The 17,122-nt window shown below is 46.8% G+C and overlaps 1 protein-coding gene across 1 annotated transcript in view; it reads left to right on the forward strand.

Annotated features, from left to right (window-relative positions):
- Positions 1 to 1,420: 1,420 nt before the first annotated feature.
- The window catches only part of cfap65 (cilia and flagella associated protein 65), a 99,989-nt gene continuing 84,287 nt past the window's right edge, over positions 1,421 to 17,122 (forward strand). Inside the window, exons 1-9 of the mRNA XM_064976967.1 lie at positions 1,421 to 1,480; positions 1,579 to 1,655; positions 2,524 to 2,708; positions 7,044 to 7,146; positions 8,566 to 8,732; positions 9,963 to 10,162; positions 10,335 to 10,459; positions 14,577 to 14,799; positions 15,998 to 16,266. Of these exons, the coding sequence (XP_064833039.1) occupies positions 1,581 to 1,655; positions 2,524 to 2,708; positions 7,044 to 7,146; positions 8,566 to 8,732; positions 9,963 to 10,162; positions 10,335 to 10,459; positions 14,577 to 14,799; positions 15,998 to 16,266 (1,347 nt within the window). The 5' untranslated portion in view covers positions 1,421 to 1,480; positions 1,579 to 1,580. The remainder of the gene's footprint in view (positions 1,481 to 1,578; positions 1,656 to 2,523; positions 2,709 to 7,043; positions 7,147 to 8,565; positions 8,733 to 9,962; positions 10,163 to 10,334; positions 10,460 to 14,576; positions 14,800 to 15,997; positions 16,267 to 17,122) is intronic.

The raw sequence follows: 17,122 nt of genomic DNA on the forward strand, positions 1-17,122 counted from the left end.
TGCCTGTGTGAGAAGCCCCTTTTTGGCATCGAGGTCTATTAGAGATTGTCCAATTACTTGAGGCTTATTTGATCGAATATAAGTTTTGTCATGTTTACAAATGTACCGATATAAGTGGATGGACGTGACATTCCGGCAACTTTCAGGGGGGTGACTTAGTTGTGCCCAAGGTGCATTCACTTTTCTTGAACGTTTTCTATGTTGCGGAACGGTTTGTAAATGAACTACACCTTTCCCCAAAACGTTATTGAACAAACTTTGAGATACGTTTCTTCCCATTTTGTGGGTGTCGCTTGAAGCAATCAGTGATGTATTTTAAGGGCTGTAGCCATGCTGACAGCGTTCCCCAAACCCCTTTCAGTTTTTCAACTGGCCGTTCAGTACAGCACTGTTTCCGTTTCATTGAATGTTCCAAAACTTAAACATTTACTGAACGCAGCCCTGTTCACATGCGCAATCCTTTCATTGGCTGGAATGGTCCCACCCGAGCTCACCTGCCTTTAATCAGAGAGGAAAAGAGAGGCATTTACATTTAAGTCATTTAGCAGACGCTCTTATCCAGAGCGACTTACAAAAAGGGCCCAACTCTGCGGAAAACTGGTCTCCCTCCAGCAGGTGCCGTTGTTTCGCCCTTCAAGTAAGGAATTTTTGTATGGAGGTCAACAACAAAAATGTATGGTTTAATGTGAGGTTTCTTCGAATATACGTTTCGTAATGCTTAGGTTGTTATGAGTGTGCTGATATAAGTAGGACACGTGACATCGCGGCAACTTTGAGAGAGAAAAAAACGTTTATCGGAGTTGTCTCCAGATTGATATGCATATTCATGAAACGAGGCTAGTATCATAGCATCTCTCCCTTTATTGAATACAGGCGGTTGACGTCAACAACCCTCATTGAATATTCAATAAAGGATTACAATAATGAGATGTATTCACCAATCCAAAGAAAGGCTCGACAGCCCGCCGTGCCGCTTTGTGGACAACGACTCCTATTGTTAGTGCGGAGAGACATGTCATCTTAGTTAATTAAATAAATAAATACATATTGTCACTATATCTATAATCTTTGCTTCAGTCATTGACAACATGAATTTCGTGTTGAAAAAGCATGGGGCTGAATGTCCGGGCATACCTCCCGGACATTTTCCTTTTTCTGATGATAAGGAAGAAATATATCATTGTTTTTTTAGTACTGTGGTACATCTGAAGACTACTTTCAATGACGATTTTTTGTATATATATATATATATATATATATATATATATATATTTTTTGTGTGTGTTTTTAAATTTTTCAAATGAAGGTGAATACAGACGTTCTGGTGAGCTTGGATTGGACATCAGCATCTATTCAGTTATGTAATAAACTAACCTATTTTTTTTGTTTACCTTTATTTAACTAGGCAAGTCAGTTAAGAACAAATTCTTATTTACAATCACAGCCTACCGGGGAACAGTGGGTTAACTGACTTGTTCAGGTACAGAACAACAGATTTGCACCTTATCACAACAGGGATTTGAACTTTCAACTTTTCAGTTACTAGTCCAACTGTTCATTATACCTTTTTTCCCCCAGAGATGTTGGCTGAGGTTCCAGGGAACCCTCTTCGCTCTGGCCTCCTCTGGACAGCCACCCGTGGTAAAGAGGAAAAGGTAGGGAGTGATAAAACCTTCATTCAACTATTGTGGTAATAAAAAATAAAAAAACATTTTTATTTTACTAGGCAAGTCAGTTAAGAACAAAATCTTATGTACAATGACAGCCTAGGAACAGTGGGTTAGCTGCCTTGTCCAGGGGCAGAACGACAGATTTTTACCTTGTCAACTCGGGGGTTTGAACTTGCAAACTTTCACTTACTGGCCCAACGCTCTAACCACTAGGCTACCCTGTCCCCCCCTACACTCTAACCACTAGGTTACCTGCCGCCCCTACACTCTAACAACTAGGCTACCTGCCTCCCCAACACTCTAACCACTAGGCTACCTGCCCCCCCCTACACTCTAACCACTAGGTTACCTGCCGCCCCTACACTCTAACCACTAGGCTACCTGCCTCCCCAACACTCTAACCACTAGGCTACCTTCCGGGCCTACACTCTAACCACTAGACTATCTGCCGCCCCTACACTCTAACCACTAGGCTACCTTCCGGCCCTACACTCTAACCACTAGACTATCTGCTGCCCCTAAATTCGTTTAAGAGCAATTAGTTGCTCTTAATATCATATTTGTTTTTTAAAATTAATTGATAGCCAATGAGTCAGACTTACAGCTAGTCAAACAGTTCCCTCTGGTGGCAATATGCACACACAGCAGGTAGGGACACTCCTTCCTATCATTACAGTCGTCACTGTGTAGCAGGCTTTTTGGCCCCTTTGTGTTTGGCATCCAAGTCACTCCTATTCTGCCGTGGGCTTTTACCTCTTGCCAGAAGATCCCCATTTGACTAAGTTATTGTAGTGTAATGTCTGCAGTTATCTTTAGTCCATTTGTCTCAGTGTCTCCTTCTCTGTGCCACCAGCGCCCAGGCCTAACCCTGCAGCGATCTGGGGATGCCCAGAGGAAGATGCCCTCCCAGCGTTGCTGCTTCCTCGGGGTAGAGACCTGGGAAGAGCTGAAGTGGGAGGACTGGGAGCTGGGACGGGAGTTCACGAAGACCCTGCTGCTGAAGAACATTCATAGTAAACTACTGAAACTACGTTTCAGGTGATTCTGGTGTCGGGGATTATTCCTCTACAGCACCCTATTCCCTATGTAGTGCACTTCTTTTGGCCAAAGACCCGTAGGGCCAGAGCCAGATGTAGTACACTACATGCTCAGCAGGATTTCAGAGTTTCTCTTAGAAATGTAACATGTTATGATGAACATTTATTTTTTGATGCATTAATTCCGCGTGGTGACAGGGTTAATTCCGCGTGGTTACAGTGTTAATTCCGCGTGGTTACAGGGTTAATTCCGCGTGGTGACAGGGTTAATTCCGCGTGGTGACAGGGTTAATTCCGCGTGGTTACAGTGTTAATTCCGCGTGGTTACAGGGTTAATTCCGCGTGGTGACAGGGTTAATTCCGCGTGGTGACAGGGTAAATTCCGCGTGGTGACAGGGTAAATTCCGCGTGGTGACAGGGTTAATTCCGCGTGGTGACAGGGTTAATTCCGCGTGGTGACAGGGTTAATTCCGCGTGGTGACAGGGTTAATTCCGCGTGGTGACAGGGTTAATTCCGCGTGGTGACAGGGTTAGAGGAGGTAGAGAATGTGGGGGGTAAAGAGGAGGTAGAGAATGAGGGTGGTAAAGAGGAGGTAGAGAATGAGGGTGGTAAAGAGGAGGTAGAGAATGAGGGGGTAAAGAGGAGGTAGAGAATGAGGGGGTAAAGAGGAGGTAGAGAATGAGGGTGGTAAAGAGGAGGTAGAGAATGAGGGTGGTAAAGAGGAGGTAGAGAATGAGGGTGGTAAAGAGGAGGTAGAGAATGAGGGTGGTAAAGAGGAGGTAGAGAATGAGGGTGGTAAAGAGGAGGTAGAGAATGAGGGTGGTAAAGAGGAGGTAGAGAATGAGGGTGGTAAAGAGGAGGTAGAGAATGAGGGTGGTAAAGAGGAGGTAGAGAATGAGGGTGGTAAAGAGGAGGTAGAGAATGAGGGTGGTAAAGAGGAGGTGGAGAATGTGGGGGACAAAGTGGAGGTAGAGAATGAGGGGGAAAAAGTGGAGGTAGAGAATGAGGGGGTAAAGAGGAGGTAGAGAATGAGGGGGATAAAGAGGAGGTAGAGAATGAGTGGGATAAAGAGGAGGTGGAGAATGTGGGGGACAAAGTGGAGGTAGAGAATGAGGGGGAAAAAGTGGAGGTAGAGAATGAGGGGGTAAAGAGGAGGTAGAGAATGAGAGGGGTAAAGAGGAGGTGGAGAATGTGGGGGACAAAGTGGAGGTAGAGAATGAGGGGGAAAAAGTGGAGGTAGAGAATGAGGGGGTAAAGAGGAGGTAGAGTGAGTGGGATAAAGAGGATGTAGAGAATGAGAGGGGTAAAGAGGAGGTAGAGAATGAGAGGGGTATAGAGGAGGTGGAGAATGTGAGGGACAAAGTGGAGGTAGAGAATGAGGGGGAAAAAGTGGAGGTAGAGAATGAGGGGGTAAAGAGGAGGTAGAGAATGAGGGGGACAAAGAGGAGGTAGAGCATGTGGGGGGTAAAGAGGTAGAGAATGAGGGGGACAAAGACGAGGTAGAGAATGAGGGGGATAAAGAGAAGATAGAGAATGAAGGGGATAAAGAGGAGGTTGAGAATGAAGGGGATAAAGAGGAGGTAGAGAATGAAGGGGATAAAGAGGAGGTAGAGAATGTGGAGGATAAAGAGGAGGTAGAGAATGTGGAGGATAAAGAGGAGGTAGACAATGTAGAGGATAAAGAGGAGGTAGACAATGTAGAGGATAAAGAGGAGGTAGACAATGTAGAGGATAAAGAGGAGGTAGACAATGTAGAGGATAAAGAGGAGGTAGAGAATGTGGAGGATAAAGATGAGGTAGACAATGTGGAGGATAAAGAGGAGGTAGAGAATGTGGAGGATAAAGATGAGGTAGACAATGTAGAGGATAAAGAGGAGGTAGAGAATGTGGAGGATAAAGATGAGGTAGACAATGTAGAGGATAAAGAGGAGGTAGAGGATAAAGAGGAGGTAGAGGATAAAGAGGAGGTCGAGAATGTAGAGGATAAAGTGGAGGTAGAGGATAAAGAGGAGGTCGAGAATGTAGAGGATAAAGTGGAGGTCGATAATGAGGGGATAAAGAGGAGGTCGAGAATGAGGGGATAAAGACTCCAGCACTTTGGATTTGAAATGATAGAATTACTAGATTAAAGTACAGACGGTCAGCTTTAATTTGAGGGTATTTTCATCCGTATCGGGTGAATGGTTTAGAAATTACAGGACTTTTTGTTCATAGTCCCCCCATTTTAGGGGACCAAAAGTATTGGGGGGAGTCTTCGGGGTATGATATTTGTGCATCTGTAACTTTCTCACTCATTATTATTCACGATTCATTCAGGACTATCAGTCATCATCGTAGCATCCACATTAATGTGGAAGTGTTAAGAAATACATTCTATTTATTGTTTACAATAAATGACTCCATTCATTTCCATTTGGCACAAAATAGTCTAAAACACATCCAAAAGAAAACAGCAAATGCATCCAACAAGTTTGTAGAGTCACAAGGTTGATGTAATCATTGCATGCTAGGAATACTGTATGGGACCAAACACTAAACTTTTGACTAGTTTAATACACATTTAAGTGAATTTGTCCCAATTCTTTTGATTCCCTAAAATGGGAGGACTAAACTCATGTCTAAACTATTCACCCGATATGGATGAAAAAAAAAGCTGAATTAAAGCCGACAGTCTTCACTTTAACCTCATAGTCATGGTATCGTTTCAAATCCAAAGTGCTGGAGTACAGAGCCAAAACAACAACAATTATGTGACTGTCCCAATAATTACAGAGGGAACTGTATATACAGAGCCTTCGGAAAGTATTCAGACCCCTTAACTTTTTCCACATTTTGTTACGTTACAGTCTTGTTCTAAAATAGATTTTTTTTTAAATCCTCAGAAATCTACAGACAATACCCCATAATAAAAATTATTTTAAAAAACAACTTATTTACGTAAGTATTCAGACCCTTTCCTATGAGACGCAAAATTTAGGTCAGGTGCATCCTGTTTCCACTGATCATCCTTGATGTTTCTACAACTTGATTCGAGTCCACCTGTGGTAAATTCAATTGATTGGACATGATTTGGAAAGGCACACACCTGTCTAATATAAGGTCCAAAGTTGACAGAGAATATCAGAGCAAAAACCAAGCTATGAGGTCGAAGGAATTGTCCGTAGAGCTCCGAGACAAGATTGTGTCGATGCACAGATCTGGGGAAGGGAACCAAAATATGTCCATTGAAGGTCCCCAAGAACACAGTGGCCTCCATCATTCTTAAATGGAAGATGTTTGGAACCACCAAGACCAATCGGGGGAGAAGGGCCTTGGTCAGGGAGGTGGCCAAGAACCCCATGGTCACTCTGACAGAGCTCTAGAGTTCCTCTGTGGATATGGAGAACCTTATAGAAGGACAACAATCTCTGCAGCACTCCACCAATCAGGCCTTGATGGTAGAGTGGCCAGACGGAAGCCACTCCTCAGTAAAAGGCATATGGGAGCCTGCTTGGAGTTTGCCAAAAGGCACCTAAAGGACTCTCAGACCATGAGAAACAAGATTCTCTGGTCTGATGAAACCAGGATTTAACTATTTAGCCTGAATGCCTAGCGTCACTTCTGGAGGAACCCTGGTACCATCCCTACGGTGAAGCATCATGCTGAGGGGATGTTTTTCAGCAGCAGGGACTGGGAGACTAGTCAGGATCGAGGGAAAGATGAACAGAGCAAAGTACAGAGAGATTCTTGATGAAAACCTGCTCCAGAACGCTTAGGACCTCAGACTGGGGTGAAGGTTCACCTTCCAACAGGACAACAACCCTAAGCACACAGCCAAGACAACGCAGGAGTGGCTTCAGGACAAGTCTCTGAATGTCCTTGAGTGGCCCAGCCAGGCCCGGACTTGAACCCGATCAAACATCTCTGGAGAGACCTGAAAATAGCTGGGCAGCGACGCTCCCCATCCAACCTGACAGAGCTTGAGGATCTGTAGAGTAGAATTGGATCAACTCCCCAAATACAGGTGTGCCAAGCTTGTAGCGTCATACCCAAGAAAGACTAGAGGCTGTATTCGCTTCCAACGGTGCTTCAACAACGTACCGACTAAAGGGTCTGAATACTTATGTAAATGTAGTTTCCAAAAAAACTTGTTTTTGCTTTGTCATTATGCGGTATTGACGAGGGGAAAAAATTGAATCAAGTGAATCAATTTTAGAATAAGGTTGTAACCTAACAAAAATGTGTGAAAAGTCAAGGGAGTCTGAGTACTTTCCCCCCGAAGGCACTGTAATCATCTTCCTGGATGTTTGATGAAACATCACAATGTGTAGTAACATTTTGCTTGTTTTTCCCCAGGCCTCCTGCGTCAGAGTTCTTCACCACCCTGTTTCCTCAGATCATCACTCTGAGTCCTGGAACCTCTTTTTCTCTTCCTGTTACATTCCGCCCCCTTGATAGGGTAATAACCACAGACGTTAAAACCAGTGGGTACTGATAGCGCCGACGTCATCCACGTATTCCTATGGAAAACTGTCGCCCGCACATGAAGCCGGAAGTATTTGAATTTGAAGCACGCAAAATTGCTCAATTGGGGCTTGAATGGCACCAAAGTATTGCTAAGGATCATGGTCTATGTAGTCATTTTCATCCTGCCTGAGAGAGCCTACTTGTAGCCGGCTCGTGATTGGTCTGTGTCAGCACATGGTCCTGTGGGATGTCCGAATGGATCACTATTTAAATAAGTATCTCCATTATGTAGCGAACTTTAAAATAATTGAAAATGTGGGCCGTTCTGGCGATCGTAATTTAAATAGGCTTTCTAGGGCAGAGCAGGGCTTTTGGCACAACTAGGTTTCTAAGCAGTACCGACCAGCAGAACTCGTGACTTGGGGTCCTGGTTAATAACATGTATAATCCAGACTGGACACTGGCCTGGTAATAACACATAATCCAGACTGGACACTGGCCTGGTAATAACACATAATCCAGACTGGACACTGGCCTGGTAATAACACATAATCCAGACTGGACACTGGCCTGGTAATAACACATAATCCAGACTGGACACTGGCCTGGTAATAACACATCCAGACTGGACACTGGCCTGGTAATAACACATAATCCAGACCAGACACTGGCCTGGTAATAACACATAATCCAGACTGGACACTGGCCTGGTAATTACACATAATCCAGACTGGACACTGGCCTGGTAATAACACATAATCCAGACCAGACACTGGCCTGGTAATAACACATAATCCAGACTGGACACTGGCCTGGTAATTACACATAATCCAGACTGGACACTGGCCTGGTAATAACACATAATCCAGACCAGACACTGGCCTGGTAATAACACATAATCCAGACTGGACACTGGCCTGGTAATTACACATAATCCAGACCAGACACTGGCCTGGTAATAACACATAATCCAGACCAGACACTGGCCTGGTAATAACACATAATCCAGACTGGACACTGGCCTGGTAATTACACATAATCCAGACTGGACACTGGCCTGGTAATAACACATAATCCAGACCAGACACTGGCCTGGTAATAACACATAATCCAGACTGGGCACTGGCCTGGTAATTACACATAATCCAGACTGGACACTGGCCTGGTAATAACACATAATCCAGACCAGACACTGGCCTGGTAATAACACATAATCCAGACTGGACACTGGCCTGGTAATTACACATAATCCAGACCAGACACTGGCCTGGTAATAACACATAATCCAGACCAGACACTGGCCTGGTAATTACACATAATCCAGACTGGACACTGGCCTGGTAATAACACATGTATAATCCAGACCGGACACTGGCCTGGTAATAACGTGTGTCTGTTGTGTTTTGAGCAGTGTGAGTACCAGGACACCATAGAGTTCCACAGTAAAGATGGGTTGTTCCAGGTTTCTCTGAGGGCGACCATACCTCGGCATGCTCTGGACTTACCCGAGTCTGTCATCCTACCCCCCTGTGCTGTTCTCCACCAATCACAGACCGTCTTCATGTTCCGCAACGCCAGGCAAGCTACACTCACTATTATCACAGCAGTGGTTAGAGATAGATTGGTTAATAGTGGTTAGAGATGGGTTGGTTAATAGTGGTTTGAGATGGGTTGGTTAATAGTGGTTAGAGATGGGTTGGTTAATATTGGTTAGAGATGGGTTAGTAAATAGTGGTTAGAGATAGGCTGGTTAATATTAGTTATAGTTAGGCTGGTTAGTAGTGGTTATAGTTAGGCTGGTTAATAGTGGTTAGAGATAGGTTGGTTAATATTGGTTAGAGATAGGTTGGTTAATATTGGTTAGAGATAGGTTGGTTAATATTGGTTAGAGATAGGTTGGTTAATAGTGGTTATAGTTAGGCTGGTTAATAGTGGTTAGAGATAGGTTAGTTAATAGTGGTTATAGTTTGGCTGGTTAATAGTGGTTAGAGATAGGTTGGTTAATATTGGTTAGAGATAGGTTGGTTAATAGTGGTTAGAGATAGGTTGGTTAATAGTGGTTAGAGATAGGTTGGTTAATAGTGGTTAGAGATAGGTTGGTTAATAGTGGTTAGAGATAGGTTGGTTAATAGTGGTTAGAGGTAGGCTGCTTAATAGTGGTTATAGTTAGGCTGGTTAATAGTGGTTATAGTTAAGCTGGTTAATAGTGGTTAGAGATGGGTTGGTTAATATTGGGTAGAGATATGTTGGTTAATATTGGTTAGAGCTGGTTAATACTGCTTGTAGGTAGGTTGGTTAATATTAGTTCAAGGTAGGTTGGTTAGTTAATGGTGGTTAAAGGTAGGTTGGTTAATATTAGTTCAAGGTAGGTTGGTTAGTTAATGGTGGTTAAAGGTAGGTTGGTTAGTTAAAGGTAGGTTGGTTAATATTAGTTCAAGGTAGGTTGGTTAGTTAATGGTGGTTAAAGGTAGGTTGGTTAGTTAAAGGTAGGTTGGTTAATATTAGTTCAAGGTAGGTTGGTTAGTTAATGGTGGTTAAAGGTAGGTTGGTTAATATTAGTTCAAGGTAGGTTGACTAATCACACTGTAAATTGAGGGGAAATAAAGGTTGTCTGGGTGTCAGGGGAACAGTTGTTGCCAGTTCTAGTTCTAGTTCTGGTTCTGGTTCTAGTGCCACGCCCACCCATCATCAACACACATGCTGTGCTTCTATTGTCTCTAGTCTGTCAGTACAGTTAGATACACTCACTGTTATCAAAGTATTGATCAATGGTAGGTTCTGGAACGTACTGTGTTTCTCTGCCCTCAGTAAGCTACAGACAGGTTTCCGGTGGGAGGTGCCCACTCCGTTCCAGCTGTGTCCAGAGAGCGGGATGCTGGAGCCGGGTCAGGAGTGTAGAGTCACGGTGCTCTTCAGACCACGGGAGGCGTTGGTCTACCAGGTCCAGGCTAGCTGTGCCTTCGGTGACGATGGAGAGAACAGCTGTACTGTGCTCCTACAGGGTCTATGTAAGTGATACATATATTGATTGATCAAGAACATTAAACAACTATAAAGCAAGGATAACACACATTGTCTCAGTTGTGTGTTCTGGACCTCACACACTGTCTAAAGTATTGACATGTTTCAGGACTTGGCCCATATATTTATTGTATGGTAATGCCTTTATGTTTTCCACAGCAAAGTACCCATTCCTTCAGATCAGTGCCCCGGGTCAGGAGGAGGGATGTAAGGTGCTGGAATTTGGCAATGTGCCTGTCGGCTGCAACATGGAAAGACACTTTGAGATTCTCAATCCATCCTCAGTGAGTTCCTTCCTTCTAGGTCCTGATTCTCAATTCATCCTCAATGAGTTTCTTCCTTCTAGCTTCTGATTCTCAATCCATCCTCAATGAGTTCCTTCCTCCTAGCGTCTGATTCTCAATCCTTCCTCAGTGAGTTCCTTCCTTCTAGCTTCTGATTCTCAATTCATCCTCAGTTCCTTCCTCCTAGCTTCTGATTCTCAATCCATCCTCAATGAGTTTCTTCATTCTAGCGTCTGATTCTCAATCCATCCTCAGTGAGTTCCTTCCTCCTAGCTCCTGATTCTCAATCCATCCTCAATGAGTTCCTTCCTCCTAGCATCTGATTCTCAATCCTTCCTCAGTGAGTTCCTTCCTCCTAGCTCCTGATTCTCAATCCTTCCTCAGTGAGTTCCTTCCTCCTAGCTCCTGATTCTCAATCCATCCTCAGTGAGTTCCTTCCTCCTAGCGTCTGATTCTCAATCCATCCTCAGTGAGTTCCTTCCTCCTAGCGTCTGATTCTCAATCCATCCTCAGTGAGTTCCTTCCTCCTAGCTTCTGATTCTCAATCCATCCTCACTGAGTTCCTTCCTCCTAGCGTCTGATTCTCAATCCATCCTCACTGAGTTCCTTCCTCCTAGCGTCTGATTCTCAATCCATCCTCAGTGAGTTCCTTCCTCCTAGCGTCTGATTCTCAATCCATCCTCAGTGAGTTCCTTCCTCCTAGCTTCTGATTCTCAATCCATCCTCACTGAGTTCCTTCCTCCTAGCTCCTGATTCTCAATCCATCCTCAGTGAGTTCCTTCCTCCTAGCTTCTGATTCTCAATCCATCCTCACTGAGTTCCTTCCTCCTAGCGTCTGATTCTCAATCCATCCTCAGTGAGTTCCTTCCTCCTAGCGTCTGATTCTCAATCCATCCTCAGTGAGTTCCTTCCTCCTAGCGTCTGATTCTCAATCCATCCTCAGTGAGTTCCTTCCTCCTAGCTTCTGATTCTCAATCCATCCTCACTGAGTTCCTTCCTCCTAGCGTCTGATTCTCAATCCATCCTCAGTGAGTTCCTTCCTCCTAGCGTCTGATTCTCAATCCATCCTCAGTGAGTTCCTTCCTCCTAGCTTCTGATTCTCAATCCATCCTCACTGAGTTCCTTCCTCCTAGCGTCTGATTCTCAATCCATCCTCAGTGAGTTCCTTCCTCCTAGCTTCTGATTCTCAATCCATCCTCAGTGAGTTCCTTCCTCCTAGCTTCTGATTCTCAATCCATCCTCACTGAGTTCCTTCCTCCTAGCTTCTGATTCTCAATCCATCCTCACTGAGTTCCTTCCTCCTAGCGTCTGATTCTCAATCCATCCTCACTGAGTTCCTTCCTCCTAGCTTCTGATTCTCAATCCATCCTCACTGAGTTCCTTCCTCCTAGCTTCTGATTCTCAATCCATCCTCACTGAGTTCCTTCCTCCTAGCGTCTGATTCTCAATCCATCCTCACTGAGTTCCTTCCTCCTAGCTTCTGATTCTCAATCTATCCTCAGTTCCTTCCTCCTAGCTCCTGATTCTCAATCCATCCTCAGTGAGTTCCTTCCTCCTAGCTCCTGATTCTCACGTCATCCTCAGTGAGTTCCTTCCTCCTAGCATCTGATTCTCAATCCATCCTCACTGAGTTCCTTCCTCCTAGCTTCTGATTCTCAATCTATCCTCAGTTCCTTCCTCATAGCTTCTGATTCTCAATCCTTCCTCAATGAGTTCCTTCCTCCTAGCTTCTGATTGTCAATCTATCCTCAGTTCCTTCCTCCTAGCTTCTGATTCCATCCTCACTGAGTTCCTTCCTCCTAGCTTCTGATTCCATCCTCACTGAGTTCCTTCCTCCTAGCTTCTGATTCTCAATCTATCCTCAGTTCCTTCCTCCTAGCTTCTGATTCTCAATCTATCCTCAGTTCCTTCCTCCTAGCTTCTGATTCTCAATCTATCCTCAGTTCCTTCCTCATGGCTTCTGATTCTCAATCTATCCTCAGTTCCTTCCTCCTAGCTTCTGATTCTCAATCTATCCTCAGTTCCTTCCTCCTAGCTTCTGATTGTCAATCTATCCTCAGTTCCTTCCTCCTAGCTTCTGATTCTCAATCTATCCTCAGTTCCTTCCTCATGGCTTCTGATTCTCAATCTATCCTCAGTTCCTTCCTCCTAGCTTCTGATTCTCAATCTATCCTCAGTTCCTTCCTCCTAGCTCCTGATTCTCAATCTATCCTCAGTTCCTTCCTCCTAGCTTCTGATTCTCAATCTATCCTCAGTTCCTTCCTCCTAGCGTCTGATTCTCAATCTATCCTCAGTTCCTTCCTCCTAGCGTCTGATTCTCAATCCATCCTCAGTGAGTTCCTTCCTCCTAGCTTCTGATTCTCAATCCATCCTCAGTGAGTTCCTTCCTCCTAGCTTCTGATTCTCAATCCATCCTCACTGAGTTCCTTCCTCCTAGCGTCTGATTCTCAATCCATCCTCAGTGAGTTCCTTCCTCCTAGCTTCTGATTCTCAATCCATCCTCACTGAGTTCCTTCCTCCTAGCGTCTGATTCTCAATCCATCCTCACTGAGTTCCTTCCTCCTAGCGTCTGATTCTCAATCCATCCTCACTGAGTTCCTTCCTCCTAGCTTCTGATTCTCAATCTATCCTCAGTTCCTTCCTCCTAGCTCCTGATTCTCAATCCATCCTCAGTGAGTTCCTTCCTCCTAGCTCCTGATTCTCACGTCATCCTCAGTGAGTTCCTTCCTCCTAGCGTCTGATTCTCAATCCATCCTCACTGAGTTCCTTCCTCCTAGCTTCTGATTCTCAATCTATCCTCAGTTCCTTCCTCATAGCTTCTGATTCTCAATCCTTCCTCAATGAGTTCCTTCCTCCTAGCTTCTGATTGTCAATCTATCCTCAGTTCCTTCCTCCTAGCTTCTGATTCCATCCTCACTGAGTTCCTTCCTCCTAGCTTCTGATTCTCAATCTATCCTCAGTTCCTTCCTCCTAGCTTCTGATTCTCAATCTATCCTCAGTTCCTTCCTCCTAGCTTCTGATTCTCAATCTATCCTCAGTTCCTTCCTCCTAGCTTCTGATTCTCAATCTATCCTCAGTTCCTTCCTCCTAGCTTCTGATTCTCAATCTATCCTCAGTTCCTTCCTCCTAGCTTCTGATTCTCAATCTATCCTCAGTTCCTTCCTCATGGCTTCTGATTCTCAATCTATCCTCAGTTCCTTCCTCCTAGCTTCTGATTCTCAATCTATCCTCAGTTCCTTCCTCCTAGCTTCTGATTCTCAATCTATCCTCAGTTCCTTCCTCCTAGCTTCTGATTCTCAATCTATCCTCAGTTCCTTCCTCCTAGCGTCTGATTCTCAATCTATCCTCAGTTCCTTCCTCCTAGCGTCTGATTCTCAATCTATCCTCAGTTCCTTCCTCCTAGCGTCTGATTCTCAATCTATCCTCAGTTCCTTCCTCATAGCGTCTGATTCTCAATCTATCCTCAGTTCCTTCCTCATAGCTTCTGATTCTCAATCTATCCTCAGTTCCTTCCTCCTAGCTTCTGATTCTCAATCTATCCTCAGTTCCTTCCTCCTAGCTTCTGATTCTCAATCTATCCTCAGTTCCTTCCTCATGGCTTCTGATTCTCAATCTATCCTCAGTTCCTTCCTCCTAGCTTCTGATTCTCAATCTATCCTCAGTTCCTTCCTCCTAGCTTCTGATTCTCAATCTATCCTCAGTTCCTTCCTCCTAGCTTCTGATTCTCAATCTATCCTCAGTTCCTTCCTCATGGCTTCTGATTCTCAATCTATCCTCAGTTCCTTCCTCCTAGCTTCTGATTCCATCCTCACTGAGTTCCTTCCTCCTAGCGTCTGATTCTCAATCTATCCTCAGTTCCTTCCTCATGGCTTCTGATTCTCAATCTATCCTCAGTTCCTTCCTCCTAGCTTCTGATTCTCAATCTATCCTCAGTTCCTTCCTCCTAGCTTCTGATTCCATCCTCACTCAGTTCCTTCCTCATGGCTTCTTCAATCAGATATTGTCATCAGCATTAGCCTGCATGGGAACATTTCTTCATCAACTTCACACTGCCTCTCTGTTTATGGTCTCCCGCCCCACCCTCTCTCTCCCCCTCTTTCCTTTTATTTTCTCCCAGATAACGACTTCCTTTAGTCTGTCCAGGATGCAGCGTCCGCCTCTGTCAGAGTCAGTGTTCCAGTGTGGTATTCAGAAGGGAGAGGTGGCCCCGCGTACCTCCATCAGGGTGCCTGTGATTTTCTCTCCTGGAACTGTGGACAGCACCACTGTGGACTACCTGTCACTCACCTGCCCCGGGGCGCTCAGCAAAACCCTGCTCAAAGTCACCGGCACCTGCATAGGTACAGTACAGTAAGCAATACGAAGGAAATCACAAGGTGTCTCTTGATCCTCCCTCCTCCTCTGCAGGTCCTCAGTTTCCCTGTCCTCCTCCATCTTGATCTTCCCTCCTCCTCATCTGCAGGTCCTCAGGTTCCCTGTCCTCCTCCATCTTGATCCTCCCTCCTCCTCCTCTGCAGGTCTTCAGGTACTCTGTCCTCCTCCATCTTGATCCTCCCTCCTCCTCTGCAGGTCCTCAGGTACTCTGTCCTCCTCCATCTTGATCCTCCCTCCTCCTCCTCTGCAGGTCCTCAGGTTCTCTGTCTTCCTCCATCTTGATCCTCCCTCCTCCTCCTCTGCAGGTCTTCAGGTACTCTGTCCTCCTCCATCTTGATCCTCCCTCCTCCTCTGCAGGTCCTCAGGTACTCTGTCCTCCTCCATCTTGATCCTCCCTCCTCCTCCTCTGCAGGTCCTCAGGTTCCCTGTCTTCCTCCATCTTGATCCTCCCTCCTCCTCTGCAGGTCCTCAGGTACTCTGTCCTCCTCCATTTTGATCCTCCCTCTGCAGGTCCTCAGGTTCTCTGTCCTCCTCCATCTTGATCCTCCCTCCTCCTCCTCTGCAGGTCTTCAGGTACTCTGTCCTCCTCCATCTTGATCCTCCCTCCTCCTCTGCAGGTCCTCAGGTACTCTGTCCTCCTCCATCTTGATCCTCCCTCCTCCTCCTCTGCAGGTCCTCAGGTTCTCTGTCTTCCTCCATCTTGATCCTCCCTCCTCCTCCTCTGCAGGGCCTCAGGATCTCTGTCCTCCTCCATCTTGATCCTCCCTCCTCCTCCTCTGCAGCTCCTCAGGTTCCCTGTCCTCCTCCATCTTGATCCTCCCTCCTCCTCCTCTGCAGCTCCTCAGGTTCTCTGTCCTCCTCCATCTTGATCCTCCCTCCTCCTCCTCTGCAGCTCCTCAGGTTCTCTGTCCTCCTCCATCTTGATCCTCCCTCCTCCTCCTCTGCAGCTCCTCAGGTTCTCTGTCCTCCTCCATCTTGATCCTCCCTCCTCCTCCTCTGCAGGTCCTCAGGTTCTCTGTCCTCCATCTTGATCCTCCCTCCTCCTCCTCTGCAGGGCCTCAGGTTCTCTGTCTTCCTCCATCTTGATCCTCCCTCCTCCTTCTCTGCAGGTCCTCAGGTTCTCTGTCCTCCTCCATCTTGATCCTCCCTCCTCCTCCTCTGCAGGTCCTCAGGTGTCCCTGTCCTCCTCCATGCTGGACTTTGGCTGTGTGGATGAGGGTGAGGAGGCCTTGCGTACCGTGGACATCATCAACTCCTCCTCTGTGGAGGCCCAGTACCAGTTTGACTTGGACGCCACAGGGCATAGTGTCTTCACCTTGGAGCCAGCCTGTGGTACCCTGCCACCCAACAGCCACCGGCGCCTACGCCTGCTCTTCAGACCACACCACCCCATGGGATATCACAGGAGGGTGGTCTGTCTGCTGCTACACAGGGTGAGGGGCAGGAGGGTGGTCTGTCTGCTGCTATACAGGGTGAGGGGGCAGGAGGGTGGTCTGTCTGCTGCTATACAGGGTGAGGGGGCAGGAGGGTGAGGGGCAGGAGGGTGGTCTGTCTGCTGCTATACAGGGTGAGGGGGCAGGAGGGTGGTCTGTTTGCTGCTATACAGGGTGAGGGGGCAGGAGGGTGGTCTGTCTGCTGCTATACAGGGTGAGGGGCAGGAGGGTGAGGGGCAGGAGGGTGGTCTGTCTGCTGCTATACAGGGTGAGGGGCAGGAGGGTGGTCTGTCTGCTGCTATACAGGGTGAGGGGCAGGAGGGTGAGGGGCAGGAGGGTGGTCTGTTTGCTGCTATACAGGGTGAGGGGGCAGGAGGGTGAGGGGCAGGAGGGTGAGGGACAGGAGGGTGAGGGACAGGAGGGTGAGGGACAGGAGGGTGAGGGGCAGGAGGGTGGTCTGTCTGCTGCTACACAGGGTGAGGGGCTGGAGGGTGAGGGGCAGGAGGGTGAGGGACAGGAGGGTGAGGGGCAGGAGGGTGGTCTGTCTGCTGCTACACAGGGTGAGGGGCTGGAGGGTGAGGGGCTGGAGGGTGAGGGGCAGGAGGGTGAGGGACAGGAGGGTGAGGGGCAGGAGGGTGGTCTGTCTGCTGCTACACAGGGTGAGGGGCTGGAGGGTGAGGGGCAGGAGGGTGAGGGACAGGAGGGTGAGGGGCAGGAGTGTGGTCTGTCTGCTGCTACACAGGGTGAGGGGCTGGAGGGTGAGGGGCAGGAGGGTGAGGGACAGGAGGGTGAGGGGCAGGAGGGTGGTCTGTCTGCTGCTATACAGGGTGAGGGGCAGGAGGGTGAGGGGCAGGAG

The sequence above is a fragment of the Oncorhynchus masou genome, chromosome 10 (genome assembly GCF_036934945.1).
Source record: "Oncorhynchus masou masou isolate Uvic2021 chromosome 10, UVic_Omas_1.1, whole genome shotgun sequence".
Classification (NCBI taxonomy): domain Eukaryota; kingdom Metazoa; phylum Chordata; class Actinopteri; order Salmoniformes; family Salmonidae; genus Oncorhynchus; species Oncorhynchus masou.